The 21,198-nt window shown below is 38.5% G+C and overlaps 1 protein-coding gene across 1 annotated transcript; it reads left to right on the plus strand.

Moving 5' to 3' along the window:
- Positions 1-398: 398 nt before the first annotated feature.
- On the plus strand, positions 399-17,816 carry Tyrp1 (tyrosinase related protein 1). Its single transcript, XM_036179688.1, has 8 exons — positions 399-499; positions 932-1,405; positions 3,929-4,251; positions 6,822-7,026; positions 9,359-9,526; positions 11,180-11,359; positions 15,762-15,908; positions 16,912-17,816. Exons 2-8 carry the CDS (start codon positions 1,021-1,023, stop codon positions 17,115-17,117), a joined length of 1,614 nt encoding a protein of 537 aa, XP_036035581.1. The 5' UTR covers positions 399-499; positions 932-1,020; the 3' UTR covers positions 17,118-17,816.
- Positions 17,817-21,198: the final 3,382 nt, after the last annotated feature.

The raw sequence follows: 21,198 nt of genomic DNA on the forward strand, positions 1-21,198 counted from the left end.
TCAAATCACTACAGTGAAAACAAAAGCTCTTTAGTGTCTCAAACACGTCTTCCAAATCAGTGTCTCTGACCTTTTCTTAAAACTTTAACCATCACAAGGGACCCAGTGGGGAGGGAGTCATGTGCTGGGGAGTAGTTAAAGGGCAGGAGAACTCACTGGTGTGAGAAGGGATTAGTGAGAGCTGGAGGAGAGGACAAGCCCCTCCCAGTGTGAGTGATCCAGCTGGGGATTTACTGTCTGGCAGAAACCCACATTCAATTAACAGCTGCCATCAGGGGACAAGCAGACATCCAACACTGGCTCTGAAGGAAGTCAGCAGAGAAACCTTCCCGGAGTTGAAGGAACCAGTGAGCAGCTCTGTTGTGGGGTCAACTGTGGCCAAAACTCTAGTAGGAGGAAGAAGATTTGCTTGCTAGGAACCTGCTCCTAATCCTTCTTTCAGATCCATGCTGAAGGGTTACTATGGCAGCCACCTGCTAGTGGATACGTTCAGTAAATGGTATCTAAGATAAGTCTTTTTAGAATAGATTCATCGTCTTCTTAATTTATGTACATGCATATGGATATGTGCACATGAGTGCAGGTGCCCATAAAGGGCAGAGGGGAATGCTTGGAGCTGCAGTTACAAGAAATTGTGAGACCCCTGATGTGGGTGCAAGGCACTAAACTTAGTTCCTCTGAAGGAACAGTCACTGAGCCATCTTCCCAGCCTGAGAATTGGATTCTTAAAACTAGAAGCTTTAAGTAAGAAAACTCAAATATCAGGAGTATGAATTCAGTGATGTAGGTGTTATGCTTGATATTCAAAAGTAAATTGTTTTTATTTATGTTTAGAAATGTTGCTTCACATAGAAGGATTCCATTTTGGAGTAGGTTGGGATGAGTACTCAGAAGATGTTTTGTAACTCTGTTTTGCTTTTTTTTTTTTCAGCTGGCTTTTGATCTGAGTACTTCAGTTTCCTCCATGCAAAGAGCAGCGTACTAGATAGCTCTGTGTCCTGGACTCTTGCTTGTAGAAGAATGAAATCTTACAAAATCCTCCCCCTGGCCTCTGTCTTCCTCTCCCTGGTGCTTTTTCATCAGGTCTGGACTCAGTTTCCACGAGAGTGTGCCAATGTTGAGGCTCTGAGAAGTAGAGTGTGTTGCCCAGACCTGTCCCCTTCCTCTGGACCTGGGACTGACCGCTGTGGCTCATCATCAGGAAGGGGAAGGTGTGAGGCTGTGACCGCAGACTCCCGACCTCACAGTCCCCATTATCCCTACGATGGCAGAGATGACCGAGAGGGCTGGCCTCTGAGGTTCTTCAACAGGACATGTCAGTGCAATGGTAATTTCTCAGGACACAACTGTGGGAACTGCCGTCCTGGGTGGAGAGGAGCTCTGTGCAACCAGAAAGTTCTCACAGGTGAGTGGAAAGATGGGGCAGGCAGTTTCACTGAATGAGATTCAAGGCTATACACAATATACAGGACCCTTAATCACTTAAGTTAGGAAACACATATCATAGAGCTCAACCATCTTTCATTGAGCAAACTGAAGGTTAGGAAGCTGGAGAAACTTGTCTGGTATAGAAAGATTGAAACCCAAACTTTATTTTTCAAGATTGATTGATTGATTGATTGATTGATTGATTTACAATGTTCTGTCTGCATATATTCTGAACAGCAGAAGGGGGCACCAGATTTCATTATAGATGGCTGTGAGCCTCATGTGGTTGCTGGGAATTGAACTCAGGACCTCTGGAAGAGCTGCCAGTGCTGTTAACCTCTGAGCCATCTCTCCAGGCCTAAAACCCACACCTTTTAACTAACAGTTGTTTCCTTAGGTCTAGAGAGATAACTCAATGAGTGCTAAGAGCACCTCTTCCCTAAGCGAGAGAACCTGACTTCAGATTCCCAGGACCCACTTAAGAAACTGGGTGTGGCTACATGTGCCTATAACCCCAGTACTGAGAGTGAATCTCTGGAGTTTTGAAAAACCAAGGGTCTAGCCAAAAAGTGATGAACTCCTGTGAGAGACCCTGTCTCAAGAAAATGAAGTAGAGAATAATAGTGGACACCCAACACTCTGCTCTGGTCTTCACACACATGCATATATCCCCCCGACACACACACACACACACACAGCATTTCCTTCAAAAATACTTAAGAAATCACCATATATCAGGAACTGGTTTTTTATCACTTGAGGTGTTTATGCTAATATTTATACATTAGATTCATACGGCCAAATTCATGGATCTAGAACTTTGGCAAGCATGGCATTCCCACTGAGATCTATCTAGCTCTAATAATACAGCCTCTCCAAGCAGCTATGATGACCCATAATTCCTCACTGTGGTGAAGGAACTCTTGCATTTTAGATGAAGGAGCAGGTATATGGAGTACTAAACAGTAATGGCAACAGCACCTGCTTGTTTTCCATGTTTCAGACAATGACTGAGGGTTTCACAGACTAGCTTTTGAGACTTCATTACCATCCAAGCCCTGGTCTAATTTTGTGTGTACATGTGTGTGTCTCTCTCTCTCTCTCTCTCTCTCTCTCTCTCTCTCTCTCTCTCTCTCTCTCTCGCTTGTGTGTGTGTGTGTGCGCGCGTTCTCTTAATCTTTGTGCCTTTGTAAAGCCAGTTCTTTTTATTCAAATGTTACATATATGAAAATTGAGCCTAAGAAAATGTGTCAAAAGACAGAAAACTCTCTGTTTTAACCACTAGGCTGTGCACATCTGCCTTGTTTTTATAAGATTTATGATGTTTACATAATAGAAAATTCCACTGGGTGGTGGTGACACATGCCTTTAATCACAGCACTCAAGATACAGAGGCAGGAAGATCTCTGAGTTTGACATAGCCTGATCTATGGAGCAAGTTCCAGGACAGGCAAGGCCACACAGAGAAATCCTATCTCAAAAAAAAAGTAGAAAAAAAATTTTTAAATGTAAATAATGAACAGAAATAAATATGACAATGTCACAGACCCATAAACCCCCATGTAAGATTAAAGAAAACTTTTAGAAACCCAAGAGCAAATGTTGTGGGGTACCCAACAACTGAAGAAGACTGCTTGGACATGGGTTTTAGAAAGTCTTTCTTAGCAAGCCAGCAACTATACTAAGTACTCAGAAACCCAGTGTAGCACTGAGCCTTTCTCAGGATGAACTTATATGCACAAAAACCATGTTCTTGGTTGATATAGTTCAGTTAAAAAGAACAGTTAGCCAGAAGTAGAACTGCACAAGCTAAAAAGAAGGGTCAGTACATGCTGAGACTTTTCCACAACTATATGGACTGTGATGGATTAGGCCTTTGTTTAGTGTTGGCTGGTGGTGCTACCTATGTGCTGAGTTCTACAGCCTGGTTGGCACTTCCATCATGGAGTCAGTTGTGCTAAGGTCTCAGGGACTACTAAGGTCTGGAGCCCTGTTACAGTAAATTGCTAGGACAAAGAGGGAGAGGAAGAAAGAATAGTCTAAACAAAGATTTAATTAGAGATAATTTTAATAACATACAGATTGAGAATCTCTAATCAAAAATTCCAAAATTCCCCAAACTCTGAAAGTTTTCAAGCCTAACATGGTATCACAAATGGAAAGCCACATACATTAGTCTTTGTTTTAAACACAAAATAATGAAACTGTAGTTAAAATTGTCTTCAGGCTATGTGTATAACAGAGGGTATAAGAAACAAATGAATTTTACATTTAGCTTCGAACCCAACCCCCAAAATATAATGTATAAGAAAGTATTTCAAAATTTGTAAACTTCAAAACATATCTGGTCCCAATCATGTTGGAAATGATACTTAACCAGTTAAATAACTTATAAAAGATTTGAATGGGTACACATATGGCCATTCATGATTATAGGAGGCCTAGCGTGTTGTAATATGAATGTGCTCATTTTCACATCTTAACCTTTTCATCCTTACAGTCAGGAGAAATCTTCTTGACTTAAGTACAGAAGAAAAGAGTCACTTTGTCAGAGCCTTGGATATGGCAAAGCGCACCCCTCATCCTCAATTTGTTATTGCCACAAGGAGGTCAGAAGCCATACTGGGACCAGATGGCAACACACCACAATTCGAGAACATTTCCATTTACAACTACTTTGTTTGGACACACTATTATTCAGTCAAAAAAACCTTCCTGGGGGCAGGGCAGGAAAGCTTTGGTGATGTGGATTTCTCTCATGAAGGACCGGCTTTTCTCACGTGGCACAGGTACCATCTGCTGCAGCTTGAGAGAGACATGCAGGTATGTTCCATCTTGGTTTTGAGGTCCCTGTGTGTAAATCACTGTGATTCACTTTGTACTGGATGACAAGAATGAGCCGTGACAAAGCAATCACATTATCAGGGTACTTGTGACTTTCAGGTAAGATTCTTCCCACACTGATTATTCGCTGATGCATTAACCCTGATCTTTTGTGCAGTGAAATAAAAGTAATGTTAATGATGAGAAAAACAATGGAGACCTGATTTGGGCAAGAATTAAAAGTTTTGAATTTTCTATAGCTTGGTAACCAGAACAAAATGATGAAGGTAACAAAAGAAATCTCAGTTTGGGCTTCTTCCTGAACTGTGGAATGTAGGCAGGCGCCACCTCCTGGGGAGTGGTGGACCTGCATGTCTCACTCTTCCATCCACCCTCAAAACAGCTGATGGTTCTAGAGACTAAATACTTTCCTGCTCACTGAACTATATTTTTCCATGGCCCTCCCACCTTAAGGCTTAGAGCAAAGCCCCACACAAAAGCATCACATAACTGTAAAAAATGATGGGTGTGTTCATTTTCTTGGAGGTAGGACTCATTCATTCTATATGTGTGTACATATATGTAAATGTGTATATATTGTGTTTATATGTGTGTATCTACATTCATATATACATTCAAATATATCAAAACATCATTTTACATACCTTTAATATATATTTTTTCTAAAAGGACCTCAAAACGACATATCTTAAGGCATGAATTTTCATTTGAAAACCAGCTTTTTGAAGTGGAACATAAAGTAGACCTCAACTGGAGCTCAATAACTTCAAGGCTTTTTTTTTTTTTTTTTTAAAGCAGATGCACTTAAAACACACTAACACATCTAGTATCATAAATATCTTATTGTTGCCTTTTCACTAACCGAAACACTTTTTGAGAAAAATATTGTCATTCAGAAAGTGAACAGTTTAGGGGTTGTAAGTTTAGCTCAATGACAGAGCACTTGCCTAGCAAGCACAATGCTCAATGAGCAGTCCCCAGCCCAAATAAAATTGTTTATTATTGGATCTCAATTGTTAAGTCTGTAAACTAAGCTCGTTTCCTATATGAAACAATAGTCATGCATCTCTATCCCAAAGTTAAAGTCTTAAAATTATCTTGGAAAACAAAAAACAAAAACAAAACAACTGTTATTTGTTGATTTACTGGGCACTGTGCTAGCCTTTAGAGGGAAAACAACAGTTAGAAGAGAGAATTGATGCACTGCAATACAGAGTGAATCGTTGACAGGAATCTGTTCATATACACTTTGAAGGTGACTAAATGGGTCCATCAAGTCCTCTCAGCATCATATTTTAAAGCTCTGATTACAAGGAAGAAATGTGATAGATTATGAGTACATAACTCTGTCATCTGTAACTAACTGGAGATCTTCATTCCCTTGAGGCATTTCCCAATGACACATCAGAATTTGAAAAGGCGAGTAGGAAGTGTCTCAAGCCTTCATTTTGCTGTGTAACTTCCACCCCAGTGACTTACGCTTTCTAGCACAAGCCATCATTGTGTTCCAGGCTACCTGTGACACACAACACCATAGGAATGTGTTCTGGCTTCCAAATGTCAGCTGCCCAGCTACAGTTAGTCTTGATTCATAATGAGCCCTTTTGGGAAGCGCAATGGCAGTTTTTGCATGACTAATACAAACCCAAGGTGATCAAATAAGTAGGGATGCCTTAAAAAGCATCTGAGCTCTAAAACACCCAGGAATAAGGAGATGCAGACCAGAAGGGAGCCACAGTAAAGGAGCAGAAATATACCCCGGGCTTGAACGGCACACACACACAAAAAAGGCAGCTTTCCACTAACTCTCACCCTCAGAAAGCAATTCCCCAAGGGCCAAAAGAAAGTGAATGAGGAAAGCAGTGTTTTAAGAACTTTGGTAAAAATAAGCATGTATCCTTGGTCTCAAGCATTTTCAAAAAGTGTGAGATCGTTTCTAAGTGGAAACTAGGTCACTGGTCCTGAGGACACTAGGCAGAGAATTCATCCTGCTTCTGTTTAGCATTTTGTCTGTGAGCTTCAGGCAGATGCCTGTCTTCCTAGGTCAGTTCTGCAGCATAGGTCTCTAAACAAAATTCCTTTTGCCCTTTGCAAATAGAGTCTGTGTGAGACAAACCAAACCAGGATCTACCTAACTACAGTCATTCGGACCACATTAAAAACAAAACCCCAAACTTACTGTTCCACAAATCCTTTCAAAGCTGAGGTCACATGCTGCTAAGAGTTGGTGGTACTTCCATTAAAAATAGGAAATCCAGCGGGGTGGTGGGTGGTGGTGCACGCCTTTAATCCCAGCACTGGAGAAGCAGATCTCTGTGAGTTCGAGGCCAGCTTGGTCTACAAAGTCCATGACAGCCAGAAACCCTGTCTCTGGGGGGCGGGAGAGGGGGGAGGCGGGCTGGAACCACCTAAAAATAATACCTTAAGACATAGAGAGAAAATAATACCTTAACACATAGAGCTAGCAGAAAAAGGACACTGGGGTCAAGAAAGCCAAGAGACAGGATGTAAGTAGGAGAAGGGACCACTAACGGATTTCTGTGATTTAGGATATGCTGCAAGAGCCTTCTTTCTCCCTTCCTTACTGGAATTTTGCAACCGGGAAAAACGTCTGTGATATTTGCACCGATGATTTGATGGGATCCAGAAGCAACTTCGATTCTACGCTTATAAGCCCCAACTCGGTCTTTTCTCAATGGAGAGTAGTCTGCGAGTCCTTAGAAGATTATGACACCCTGGGAACAGTTTGTAACAGTAAGACCCAAATGACAGCTACTGTGCACAGTTTTTTATTAGATGAAGAGATTGTGCTGCCTGCAAGGCCTTTCTTCAGAATGAAATCTGCTACCATTGCAGAGGCACATTGAATACCTAGGAGACTCCAGGCAGTCTACAAGGTGCTCCTGGGAAATACAAAGTACCTGTGTATGTTACTTTTTTTTTTTTTTTAGCAATTTGATCAGTACATTGTTAAGTTTATTTTCAAAAATCCTATTAATCCTCTTACTACACTAAGCACTGCTTAGCAGTCATGTGCCTTGGGGTGGAATCTTATTGAAAATGTCCCCCAGGAATATCTGAAATGTGCAAAAATCAGTTGGAGGTCGTCTGGGAGCAGAACAAGAAGGAGGGGAGCGAAACCAGGAACGTTCCATGTTTGTTCTGAGAACTAAAACCCAAAAGGGATCCCTTTCCTAGGGTTCCACTTCAGAAAAGAAAGATGAGGTAACAGCAATGGCTGCAGAGTCACTGCTCTCAGCTCTCCTAAAGAGAATAGACACAGGTCCGGCCACTGTGCCTCTCCGCAGAACATTTCTGCTCTGCACTGGTCTGTTCGTGAGCTTCCTGTTTTCCTCCAGGAAACACAGTTACCCTCCCTGTGCTAGTAACACTGTCTTTGTTGTTGTTGTTGTTGTTTTGTTTGGTTTTGTTTTTCGAGACAGGGTTTCTCTGTGTAGTTTTGGCACCAGTCCTTGGTCTCACGCTGTAGACCAGGCTGGCCTCGAACTCACAGAGATCCACATGGCTCTGCCTCCCGAGTGCTGGGATCAAAGGCATGTGCCGCCGCCACTGCCCGGCTACTAACACAGTCTTATTTTTTGGTGTTCTCTATTATTTCTTGAGTTTTTTCTACTTCAGGCATTTCCAGATATTTTAAATATTTGATTTTCCATATAAAAATTAGAGTTGTGACTTCTTATTATGTTTGTGATCTATCACTCTGCTTGTATTTTATGTATTAATTTTTGTATTGCTTTAGAAGCCTAAGAAGAAAATAGTTTAAATATATCCAAGGAACTAAGTACTTTTTTTTCACCATTACAAAAGTAGTTATTTTTGTACTACTATAAGAAATGTGATAATACATGAAAGTTTCCTTTAGCAGTCTAACTCCTGAGCAATTGGGTCCACCTTGTGACAGAAAATGAAACTGAAGGTCAGAGGATCTTCATATACTAACACATTCATCTTTCTCACCAGGCTGTTATGTTTAGGGCTGGGAGTTCTTAGATATTTTCTTGCCATGCTGATGCTTAGACATAATTGTGGGGTGTGTGTGTGTGTGTGTGTGTGTGTGTGTGTGTGTGTTGTGTATGTGAATGAGTGTGCATATACACATGTGTTTACATATGTGTATGCCATAGGACACCTTCAGTTGTCATTGATTTAGTTCTGTCTAACCTATTTTCTTTTAGTTTTGAGATAGTGTCTCACTGTGTAGCTCTGGCTGGCCTGCAACTTACTATGTAGCCCAGGCTGGCCTCTGACTCATAGACAACCAACTGCCAGGCTCCAGGCTCCATCTGGCTTTGGGGTGGGGGAGCAAGGTTTCTTACTTACTGCCCCAGAACTCATCAGGGGCTCACTACCAGTCCTGGGACTCTACCTGTCTCTGCCCTTTTAATGCTGATATTGTAAGTGTGCCCTAACATACTTCTTTTTTTTTTTTTTCCTGTGGGTTCTTGGGTCAAACTCAGGTCTCAAGCACTTGACTTTTATACACTATCTTCCCAGACTAGAAATAAACATTCTTAAAATGTCAATGAAAATATATCATAGGAGGAAAAAATAAAAGTAAAAGTATTTCATTTTGTCATAGCTTTTCCTATCATTCAATTTAACAAGCCTCACAACTTTGGGAAAACAAAATTTTAAGATTGTCCACTGTGACAATTCAAGATGTAAAAATCGAACATCTTACTTTTTGAACATGGTAAAGAAGGCTGGCATGATGCCTCTGTAAGTAAAAACTCACGTTGCCAAGACTGATGACCTGAATTCAATTCCTAGGACTCACACAGTGATCCTGTGACTGCTACATGTGCACACCCAGACACACACACACACACACACACACACACACACACACACACGCACGTGCACACGCACGTGCACGCGCACGCGCACACGCACACTAAATTTTAAAAATCAAACATAGAAAAGCATAAAGATGTTTTTCACAGTAAGCACGTCTTTTCATATTTCTTTCACAAGGATCTAATTTTCGGGGTTTTCAATGTATTCTAGAGAGCAGTGCTCAGACCTGTAGCAATTCTTTAACTGCGTGCATGCCTTTCCTTCCTAGGCACTGAGGGTGGGCCCATCAGGAGAAATCCAGCCGGAAATGTGGGGAGGCCAGCAGTGCAGCGGCTTCCCGCACCACAGGATGTCATTCAGTGCTTGGAGGTCCGTGTGTTTGACACACCACCATTTTATTCCAATTCTACAAACAGTTTTCGAAACACAGTGGAAGGCAAGTAAATAACAGAACAAAAACAAAAACAATTGCTGTTTTGAATTAATCTAGTTGGGAAAGTAAAGTGCCCCAAATTGGATATTTTTTAAAAGATTTTTGAATGCCACCATGATCACATGGGTTTATAGGAACTGGCTGTTGATTTTGTCACAATTTCGGATTCAAAAAATAAGGGGACTATGAAGCTATATTTGATTACCAGAGATATATTTGATTATCAGAGAAAAAAGTCCTGGGAAATTGTTGTTCCAAACCTCTTAAGTCTCTCCAGTTTCTTAAACTTAGTACCTGGTATCTATCAGGCTTCCTGTGTAGTACGATAGTACTACAGGTGACTTCTATAGTCATAAAATAGTTTCTTTTAAAAAGGTAAGATTAGCAATTATTTTATGTTCCAATTACTTGACAGTCTGTAAGGTCTGGTTTGGGCAGTTTTATTTAAGTTGAAACACTTTGTAACAAATTTCGCAGGTCTATAAACAATTAAATAATTGTCTACTGAGTTTTAGCTTGATTTTTCTCATTTCATAGCAATAAAAGTATTTTAAAGTTGAAGTAGTGCAGTTCAAATAGGTGTAGTGACTTTTCTGAGATAGCAAACATCAATCTATTCAGATTTCTAAAGGAATATTAGTACGTCTAACTTAATTTTAAATTTGTTACTATTGAAATTCTTCTGGGTACCAGCATCACACTTAAGTGCACCAACCTGCTTCCAACAGGAATGATTCTTTCTCTCCTATAATCAGAGATATATAAGATATAAACCCAATCACTAATTTTAATTCTACTTTCTTTTACTATCAAAATTGTATATTCTCCTTATTTTCATTTAAATAGTACTAACTCACTAACAGAGTTGATTCAATATTTACTATGATATTTACTGCATATATAGGTACTAAAATCTGGTATTTATAAGGCTAAAGTACTGAATTTTTAAAGCAATGTGCTATGTTCCTTGAGTCATAAAAATTAGGAAAATGCATGAATGAGTGAGTGACCATGTATACATGGTAGTTCAACCCAATCAGACACACTTAACTCGATCACACATCACAAGCCCTCCAACTGTTTTCTGACCTATTTGTCACTTATCCTCATATGTTTAATACGTAGAGGGACTATAAAAATTCTCTAAATATTTTGACAGGCATCTTTCCAGATGTTTAAAACTGTAGAGAAAAAGAGAGAAAGTGGGGACATTTTAGCATCCCCACAAAATTAATTTTCTAAAAGTAAATATGCTGGCAGTCATTCAAAGGGAGGAAGGTGGGAGAGTTTCCAGGGCAGTGATAGCAGTGCTCCCATAGGTGGAAGCAGTAGCTGGGGGATTTCCACTGTCTCTGTTTCCATGCGGAACAATCTGTGCCTTGTCAAAATTCAGCATTCATACATTTTGACTGTTATCTTCTGCAGGTTGTTATTGTTAACTTAGAAGCTACATTTGGAAAGCCACACTACCAGCTCAGAACTAACCTCGTTCTGAGTATAGCAAGCAAATGTCATCAGCCATTACTACAGAGAGACAACACTGTTATACAGAGGAAATATTTAGCTTGGCGAGCTTTGAAAAATAGTTTCCTAATATAATCACTGCTGTTGACTTGCAATGTTTTCTGCTATTTTTATCCTTACTTTTAAATGTAGGTTACAGTGATCCCAAGGGGAAATACGACCCTGCTGTTCGAAGCCTTCACAACCTGGCTCACCTTTTCCTGAATGGAACAGGAGGACAAACCCATCTGTCTCCCAACGATCCAATTTTTGTCCTCCTGCATACTTTCACTGATGCAGTCTTTGACGAATGGCTAAGGAGGTATAGCCCTGGTGAGATGCTTTCATATGATTTTGCAGGCTTTGCAAAGGGGTTATTCTTATGGTGTGGTTATCAATTTAAACTAGCATTTGACAACCATAAAATACTTTCCAAAATAAAGATGCAGTAGCTCGCCCATCCAGCCATTGCCAAATACTCAAAACCACTTTGAATACTGCAGAAGTCTCTCAGTACAGTTGCCATTAAGATGTCACCACAGACATTTTTGTCATGAAAAGATGACTCCCGTGTGTTCCAAGTTTATCTTATTCATATTTTCCAACAAACCTTCTCATTGCTTTTTAATATAAATGAAAGAATGTTACAGATCTTTTCTTGGATTCCATAGAAGACTAAACATGCCATATCTATAATCTGCAGTTCTGAGTTGTATTAATTTATGGCCTCACAGAAATGGAAATTTGCTCAACTTGAAAAGTTACAAGTTTTTATGTCATGCCATAGGAGATCTCTTTTAAGTTCATTTCAATGCATTCTTTAAAATATTATTTTAGAGACCTCATTTACTGCACTCCTACTCAGCCAAGAGAAATATATTACTTTTCAAAACCATGAAAGTACTTCCACTGGTTTAAACATCATAAATTTTTATGCTTTGGAAATGTTATGAGTTTTAGCTGCTGTGCTTTTATCATGCACACACAGTATTGAAGATTAGTTCTCTATTGCTTACCTGTCCAGTAAGGCCCTCACACATCTTTGTGTGTAACAGAAACCTCTATGGCAACCTTTCCCAGACCACTAATCTATGTGTTGATCAAAATATGTTATTCTGTCAGAATCATTTAAGAAACCAGTAATTTGCCAGGTATGGTAATGTCTATAATTCCAGTACTCAGAATTTTGAAGAGAGGATCTAGAGTTTAATGCAGCCTGTGCTATAAAGGGAAGTGTAGTCTCAAAAAAGAAAAAACAGAAAGGCAGTTCATGCATTAAATACTTGCTCAATTGTCAATTTGTTATGAATTCAATAATTGGTATCCTGCTTCATATTTCATACGTATTTAAATACATAACAGCAACAGATAATGAATTACTTACAGTGTTGGTTTCTGTCTCAGTCACTGTTCTATTGCTATAAAGAGACACCATGACCCAGACATCTCTTATAAAAGAAAACATTCAATTGGGTGCTTACTTAGTGTTTCAGAATGTTAGTCCATTATCATCATGGTGGGAAGCAGACAAGCATGATGCTGGAGCAGTAGCTGAGAGCTTACATCTATCCATAGGCAGCCTTGAACTTGGAATAGGCTTTTAAAATCTCAAAGCCTACCCCAGTGACACACCTCCTCTAACAAAGTCCCACCTACTCCAAAAAGACCACACCTCCTAATCCTCCTAATCCTTCTCAGACAGATCTACTGCCTGATGACTAAGCATTTAAATGTATAGGCCTGTGGGGACCATTCTCATTCAAACCTCCATAATTTCTTTAAAATAAAATAGGAAATTAATTTTTTTATAATTCAATCTGGGTACAGTAATCTACGTTTTTCCACTTCCCCAACTTTGAAATCATACTCCCCACTCCTTAATCCATACCTTTACTTCAGGCACTTGCTTTTTACCAATCCCTCCAGTGTTCAACTAAATAAATGTAAGAACAAGATTGTTCTGTTTACAATAATAGCTATTACTTTGGGTGTGTTTAATTAGATTATTTTTATTATAACACTGTATAAACTGGAGTTGATAGGTTAGGAATTAACAAAATCAGCTCTTCTTTAGTAGGCTTTTGAGAACTAGCCAAACATATACAAGTAACATATAGGCAGTCATTCTTAATACTGTGAGTATTAGACTTCCCAAAGGGAATGGAAATGGTCTCTTATTATAGTTTTCTAGAAACCATGAAAATGTGTATTCTTCTGCCTTTCATATTCTGGTTGAAAAATAATTATTACTCATTCATACAAATTTCTTAAAGACTCTCCAAGTCTAATCTAAAGGTTGTTGATGAATCAGAAAGCTGTGTTTTCTTATTGTCCCCCGGCCTCCTCTGCTTGAGCTCTGTGCTGTTTAAGGATTCTCAGCTACTAGGCCCTCAGTGGGTAGAGAAAGGCCATAAATAAACAATAGTCAGCTTGTGACACTGTTCTTATAAAATATAGTCTTAAATTATAGGAAAAGTCAGTGCTGAAAATTTGTATAAAAATGAAAACTGACCAACCAGATACCTTCTCAAATATCCCATTTATTTCTAAATGTCATGAAGTAATAAAAGCAGCAAAAGCTAAAATTTGGGAAGAATATCTAAACAGTTCAATAAGGCATAAAACGTTTGAAAACAGTTCAGGAGCAGAGAGGATGGGGTTATTTTCATGAACTCTACCAAAGGTTTTAAACATATTGAAGATTCTTCAGAAATCAGAATTGTACAACTATAAAACCAGAAGTCAGAATAACAACCTTAAAAGAGCTGAAACAGTACATCCAAATGCTAGCAACAATTATGTTGATTTTTATTTCCTAACTTTGTGGATTTGTCAGTCTGTTTGTTTTGAGACAGTTTGGCTATTTAGGCTTGCCTCACCTGAAACTATCTATATAGCCAGAAGGGCCTCAAACTCAAAAAGACCTGTCTGTCTCTGTTTCTTACCACTACTATTATAAATCTGAGTAACATATAATTTAATATCCCTCTTTCATTACTTTAGAATTATGTGTTGTTTCACAATAGTAGCCCAGAGCTCCATGATTTTTTTTTTTTCCCAGAAAAAGCAGTTTGTACATTTCCCAAAATGATTGCTACTTCTTGAGCTAGGAAAGAAATGAAGCGATCATAAACCCTTTCACAAACATTAATTGATCACTGAATGTTTCTTAGACAACATTGTAGGTGCCAGAAGTTGTATGCAGAACTTAGTAGTTTCTTTCTGGAATCTTCACACGTATTAGTAGAAAATAGAATAGCTAAATATAGATAAATACAGTATAGTAAAAATACAGTCTAGTAAAAAGTAAAAAGTTTTTGTAAGTAAATAAAATCAGGAAATGAGATTGAGAACGCAGTGTAGGCAAATGGAAAAAGATCCTCCAAAAACAAAGGAACAGGAAGGAACCTGATATGGCTGGAGCAGACGCACATTGGGTAGAGGAGGTGGAGGGAGTGGGGTCTGAAGGAAAATGAGAACACAAGGTCACTGAGAAATGGGAATCACTGGAAGAATCTTGCTGAGGGAAGTTACCGATGATGCAACTGTGGCTCTTGCTTGAGCAGATTCCTTTGCCCATTTTAGTGAACTGTATCACATAGTTGAAGACAAACAAACCGAGAGTGATCAAGTCAGGATTCAACAGACAGGTGAAACGGAGTTTAAAATTGTAGCTGGGTTACAAGCCTCACCATGTAACTTCCATGGGTTACTAATACTAAAACAGGATGTGGTGCTTTGAGGACTGGAAGTTAACTTCTTTGTTCAGTGTCCAGACCAGTACCAAATACTAGTAGATACTCAATACATTTGAATAAATACTTGATTCCCTATAGTATGCGGTAAAGCTAAAGTCACAAAATATAAAAGCCGCTGCCATTTCTGTGACTGACTTTTTCTCAAAGTAAATGTTGAATCATCTTCCCTTGATTCCTCCATGGATGAAGAACCTCCTGCAAACAGAAACCTCAGTGCCTGGCTGGCATCACATATTCCAAGCATTCTAAAGGAAGCAGTTAGTGTCCCTCTAGGCCTAGATCAGCATCAGTTTTGTGGTATTCTGTTTGGTGTTTAATAGCACTCACATAAATACAGATTAACAAGAAAAACACAGTATGCATTTGTCATAAAGCACCTATCCTTACTTTCATCCTTAATGACAGAAGCCCACTAAAAAAAAAGAAATGCCTTCTGTTTAAGTGGCTGAATTAGACAGAAAGAGGAAAAGCTGTAGGAAGCAAATTGTATAAGAAATCAGATTCAATTTTAAGAACCTTTTGCTAATGGCAAAAGATGGGAATAGATTTAATACTATTTCTCTCAAAGTAAACAAAAATAGAAATATTAAATATATATTTGAGGTCAAGGACAATCATCTCTCAAGTTTGAATTAACAGACCATCATAGAGAACAGGCAGGTCTGGATTTTCATTGACTGAAAAATATGTTCTGTGTATTTATTTAAATTAGTTTGTGTATTTTAAAAACAGAATAGCTGGTGAGAGTCTTATACAGTATTGTCACTCAACTCCTGTGACTTTAAGGGTTCTATCAAGATGGGTATTGGTACCACACTCACCCTGTTCGGCAGTGAGATTTGCCTGGTGCCTATATTTGCTATACACTTTGAAAACACTTTTCACATGCTCCTTGCACATTAGCCACCTTCAGAGCATAACAACTACTCTAATATCAACTTTCTGTCTGCTGACAAGTTGTCTTTGGAATATTTTAGATATTTCTACCTTCCCATTGGAAAATGCTCCTATTGGACATAACAGGCAATATAACATGGTACCATTCTGGCCTCCAGTTACCAACACAGAGATGTTTGTTACTGCACCTGACAATCTGGGATATGCTTATGAAGTTCAATGGCCAGGTCAGTGTTGTCAATGTTTTTTGTTTGTTTGTTTTTTGTTTTTTGTTTTGTTTTTTCAAGACAGGGTTTCTCTGTAGCTTTGGAGCCTGTCCTGGACTAGCTCTGTAGACCAGGCTGGCCTCGAACTCACAGAGATCCACCTGCCTCTGCCTCCCGAGTGCTGGGATTACAGGTGTGAGCCACCACCATCCGGCGTCAATGTATTTTTACTGTGGTGTTCTCCAAAAGCAAATCGGTCATCTTAAAAGTAAGGTCCTCACAGTATGCTGAGGTTGGTGTGTTTATGAAGTTTTCCCATAGATTCTTGTTTGGAAATAAAAAATAGGAACTTATCATTTATTGTGTACTCACTCTGACCAGTATTGAGATAATTGAACAGCACTCCATCTTATTTAATCTTCATAATAGAAGCAAGTATTTTATTTCTCATTTTCCAGATAAAGAAACACAAACTTAGAAATTCATTCTAACACTAGAGAGGCTATGTTCCCAGCATGGAAGAAATGAGTTTTCAACTTAGATCCCTGTGATGTCACCAATTACTCATGAGACCATGCCACTTCCATTTATGTATAAATGAAGATGGAGTAAGATATTCAAAGCTGCTTTTTGGATATTTTAAAATTCAAGACTTTCCATTGTAAATTTTCCCCCAACAAAAGTACCAAAACATAGTGAGAAATCACAGAACTTGGGACTGGTTAAAACTGACTCCCAAACCAGCAATTCTCCTACAGCCCATTGACCCTGGGCAGGGTCTCAATTCTCTGAGCCATCATGTCTTTAGCTTTGGAATGGCAATAACATCAATCTCAAAATCGCTCATTTACAGAAAGAATTAAGATGTACCTTCAAGATGGCAGGTGCTAGGTAATAGGACCAATAAAAACTAAATATGAGGTTCTCTCCGAGAGTGCCTCGAACAGTGTCTAAATGTGAGCTGTCCAATATGGGTGATAATTATTTAAATGTTTATACGACTCTCATCTTGTTTTCCCAATAGGTCAGGAGTTCACTATATCTGAAATCATTACCATTGCTGTGGTGGCTGTGCTGTTACTTGTGGCTGTCATTTTTGTGGTAGCTTCTTGTCTGATCCGTTCTAGAAGCACCAAGAATGAAGCCAGTCAGCCTCTTCTCGCTGATCACTACCAACGCTATGCTGAGGAATATGAGGAGCTCCCGAATCCTAATCAATCCATGGTCTGACAGCCGCCTGTCCTCTAACGCAGGAGGATGGAAACAACCTGACTGAAACACAGTTATCACCCATATTCCCTTTTGCCTTCTTCCTTTCTTACATAGACATGTGTTGTAATTAAAGCAATATTAATGCTGCATTTCAGAGATGAGGATTCAGAGTCTTTTCAATGGGTTCTAATCATTAGTTCTATTTAAGATGGCACATGGTACTAGCTCAATAATATCTAAGGGGATAATGTGATGAGCTTTGTTGTATTCTAAAGATTGCCTAAGTGTTGTGAATGAGCAATGCTTTGTGTGCACAGGGAAATAAGACTGATCTAAAAATCTCTACTTCAATTGTTTGAGTGGCTGTTCTTACACTGTTAACATGTTAGCATTGCCATTATTGGTACTGGTCAACAGAGATGAAGGCAGCCTTGTTGATTGGTTAAATTACATTACTTTGTAAACAAATAGGATCCTGATTAGCCTTCTGAAACTGGTCTCATTTTGGTGTCAGTATATATAATTTGGGCTCAGGTTGCAAGCCCATCACAAAGTCACAATTCTTGTCACACTTTGTAAAGGCAGAAGCTTCATGTTACTAGAACACAGATGCTACCATGTGCTTGCTACCATTTTCCTGAACTTATTTAGCTCTCTGGACAGGATACTGCTGTGCCAGAGTTCACCTCCTAATTCTTGTGTGTTAGGGGCCTGCAGAGAAGGAGGAAAACAAAGGACATGGATAACATCAAATGCATTTTTCAACAGCATTCTTTTACCACTTATCATCAGCCTTCTATGATTTTCAAAATAAATACAATAAAATCACATTTCATTAGTTCCAGTCTTTTTTCTTCTATTATTTTTAAGACCAAGTCTGACTCTGTTGCCCCAGCTGGCATAGAACTCTCTCTATATATAGACCAGGTTGGCCTAAAATTCACAGAGATCCACCTGCCTCTCTTTGCCTCCCCCAGTACTGTAATTGAAGATATGTACCACATCTGGCCTTCACCTTGAATTCTAACATAATGTGCACTTTTTTTGTTTTGTGCTATGAAACAATGTTCCAAATATGAACTGTTCAGGCTAGCCATAACAAATATCCTAATTAAAAATGGTTAAAATAAGTAATAGTAACAATAATCATAACCCCACAGAACATGGCTGGTTTGATGTCCCAGCTTCAGATACAGAAATAAGATTAAAGTTACATTCACTGGGTTTCTTATTTTAAGCAATATTAATGCTATAAAGACAAAATATACAACAGAATATATTAAATGATACATATAAAAACAGTGCTTTTAAATTTTTCAGGTACCATTATTTAGTTGATTTTCTTCAAACATATCTTACCATGTTAAAATATTACATACCTATTTACAATATTCTAGAGATGTTATTATGCAATGTAAGTTTTTACATAGAATATCAATGAAACTAAACAGCCCCAGTTCATATTTTGGAGAGTTAATATTTACTCATTTGGGAACATTTATTAATCACATACTAAATCTCAGGGCTAGTTCAAAGCACTGTGAATTTTTGGAGAAAGTCAGGATTTGAAAATTGAGAAGGTAAGATTTGATTTTGACTTTCAAGGACTCTCAATGAATTCACCAGATAAAAAAGTAGAGAAAGGTCTCATTTTCAGAATGACAGTGTGAACAAGGACATGGAGGTTTGAAGGAGCACAGAACATTCAACAACATAAAGCAGGTCACTATGGCTCCATCATGGCCTAGATGGGAAAGAGTAGAAAGAAACAAAGTCACAGAGTGCCCTGTGTGCAATCCCAAACATTTTGGAACTCATTCTAGAGGAAAAGGAAAGTGGGGAGGAGCAAGGGGGTGTCACATGTGAGATGCATCCACAAAAAGGACAGCAATGGTAAGATCTGTAAATAATATTGATGAGAGATGGCTAGAGGAGAGACAAGAAGGGTGAATTGGGGGTTGTACATGGAAAAGAGAAGTGCTACCAGAAATGTAGACACAGATTATAAATAATCTCCCTATGGAGAAACTACAAAATATAGCTAATTTGCCTTTTTTCCATGAATATTTATATTTATTGTACAGCTCTATGAGGAGACCTTATAACTTATCTTGATCAGATGGCCCTTATTTGTTCTGTAATATAATATATTATTCATGATGAATAATATTAATCTGCTGTCTTAAAGAACTGGTATGCTTATCACTCTTTGTGTTCTCTCACAAATCATAGTGAAGTCATTACACATTCATTAATAAGCAAATTCCACATCACTTAAAAACTACCCTTTGCTGAAACATTGACTCATTTCATGCCAGTGCCACAACTGAGCTGGGCTATTCTCTAAACAGAGTGCATGAGAAGCACAAAAATCCCAGACTGGGCAGCCAGGAATCGTGGTGCATGCCTGTAACACCAGCATGACTACACAGTGATAATCTGGCCTCAGAGAGAGAGGGAGAGATAGAGAGAGAAGAGCTATTAAACTTGTATGGCCCTCAGTTGTTACATGTCCTGTCTTTATTTTCAGTAGCTTATTTCAGGAATAATGATTATCATTTTGCTCATTTAAATTTTTAAATTGGAAGAAAGGGAAAAATGAGACCATCGAAATAACTATTCCATGGTTTGGTTATAAGTTATTTGTTCTGAGTGCAGTTCATGACTATTCAATTATGTCAAATATTTTCATCCCTTACTGTGTTCAGAACAAAATTTTTACCAACCAAGCAACCAAGAAATGTAGGATAAAATTAGGCAGAGATATAATATGAAATATGAAAATGCTTAAATTTTTAAAATGTTGACAAAAAAGGAATGGTTTATAAAAAGAGATGAAATTTCATAAGAAAAATATATAAAATATAATAATTCAAATCAAATGGAAAATACAAAGTAGAAGAAGATAAGCACTAACAAGATTCTTTACTAATAGAAAGTTTTAATGCATTTTAAGTTAAATATAAGTGATTAGTGTAATGTTACAAAAGAGAAAACTGATACTGATATGCAACTCACAGAGAGGTGATATTGATGTTGGGACTCAGCACATAAAGAAATCTGTTGGGCATAAGTTCCATCTAAAGTATTAATTCAACTTTAAGTCCACATTTTAAGGAAATGATTGAAAATTATAATGCACTACTCCAAGGGGTCTGTTTTGGACTGCCAGCTCCTGAATAATGACAGAAGACTTACTATTAAGCATGAAAGTTTGACTTTAGCTTAGGCTTTTTCCCAACTAGCTCTTAAAATTTAAATTAGTCCATTTATATTAATCTGTGTCCTGCCATGTGGCATGTTACCTCTCCTCAGTATCATTGTCCCACTTCCTCAGTGTCTGGCTGGCAAATCCCCCATCTCAGTTCTTCCCCCAAGTTTCTTTCTCTCCCTGTCTAGCTTTTCCTGCCTAGCTATTGGCCATTCAGCTCTTTTTTTTTTTTTTTTTTTTTGGTTTTTTGAGACAGGGTTTCCCTGTGTAGCTTTGCGCCTTTCCTGGGACTCACTTGGTAGACCAGGCTGGCCTCAAACTCACAGAGATCCACCTGCCTCTGCCTCCCTAGTGTTGGGGTTAAAGGCATGCACCACCACCGCCCGGCTCAGCTCTTTATTAAACCAATTGGAAGGTGCCTTAGGTAGGTGAAGAAAGACAGACACATCTTCACACAGTGTGATCAAATATCCAACAACACACTACTTCATTTTTATTATAAAAGATATAATTACTATCCAAAGAGAGAATCTTGGTGATGTCCTTGAATTCTCCCATCTTATTCAATTCTCACATCTAATTAATTAACAATTTTGGTAATATGGTCATTTACTATTAACTACTGTATTTTAAGTACTAAACCTAGCATTTAAGGTGATGACTCTTCACTAGGGGCCAATTTTGCCCCAACTGACTTTTGGCAAGGTTTAGAGACACTTTTAGCTACTCCAAGTGTGATTGCAATTTAGTAGGCAGAGGTGTGGGGATGTCACTAAAATCCTGTAATTTGCAGGACAAAGCAAAGAGCAGATAGTGATCATGCTGAGAAATCTTGGTGTAAGGCTATAAGGTTAAATAAAATTTGTAGTGTGCCTGGCCTCATGTAGT

Source organism: Onychomys torridus, chromosome 2 (assembly GCF_903995425.1).
Source record: "Onychomys torridus chromosome 2, mOncTor1.1, whole genome shotgun sequence".
Taxonomy (NCBI): domain Eukaryota; kingdom Metazoa; phylum Chordata; class Mammalia; order Rodentia; family Cricetidae; genus Onychomys; species Onychomys torridus.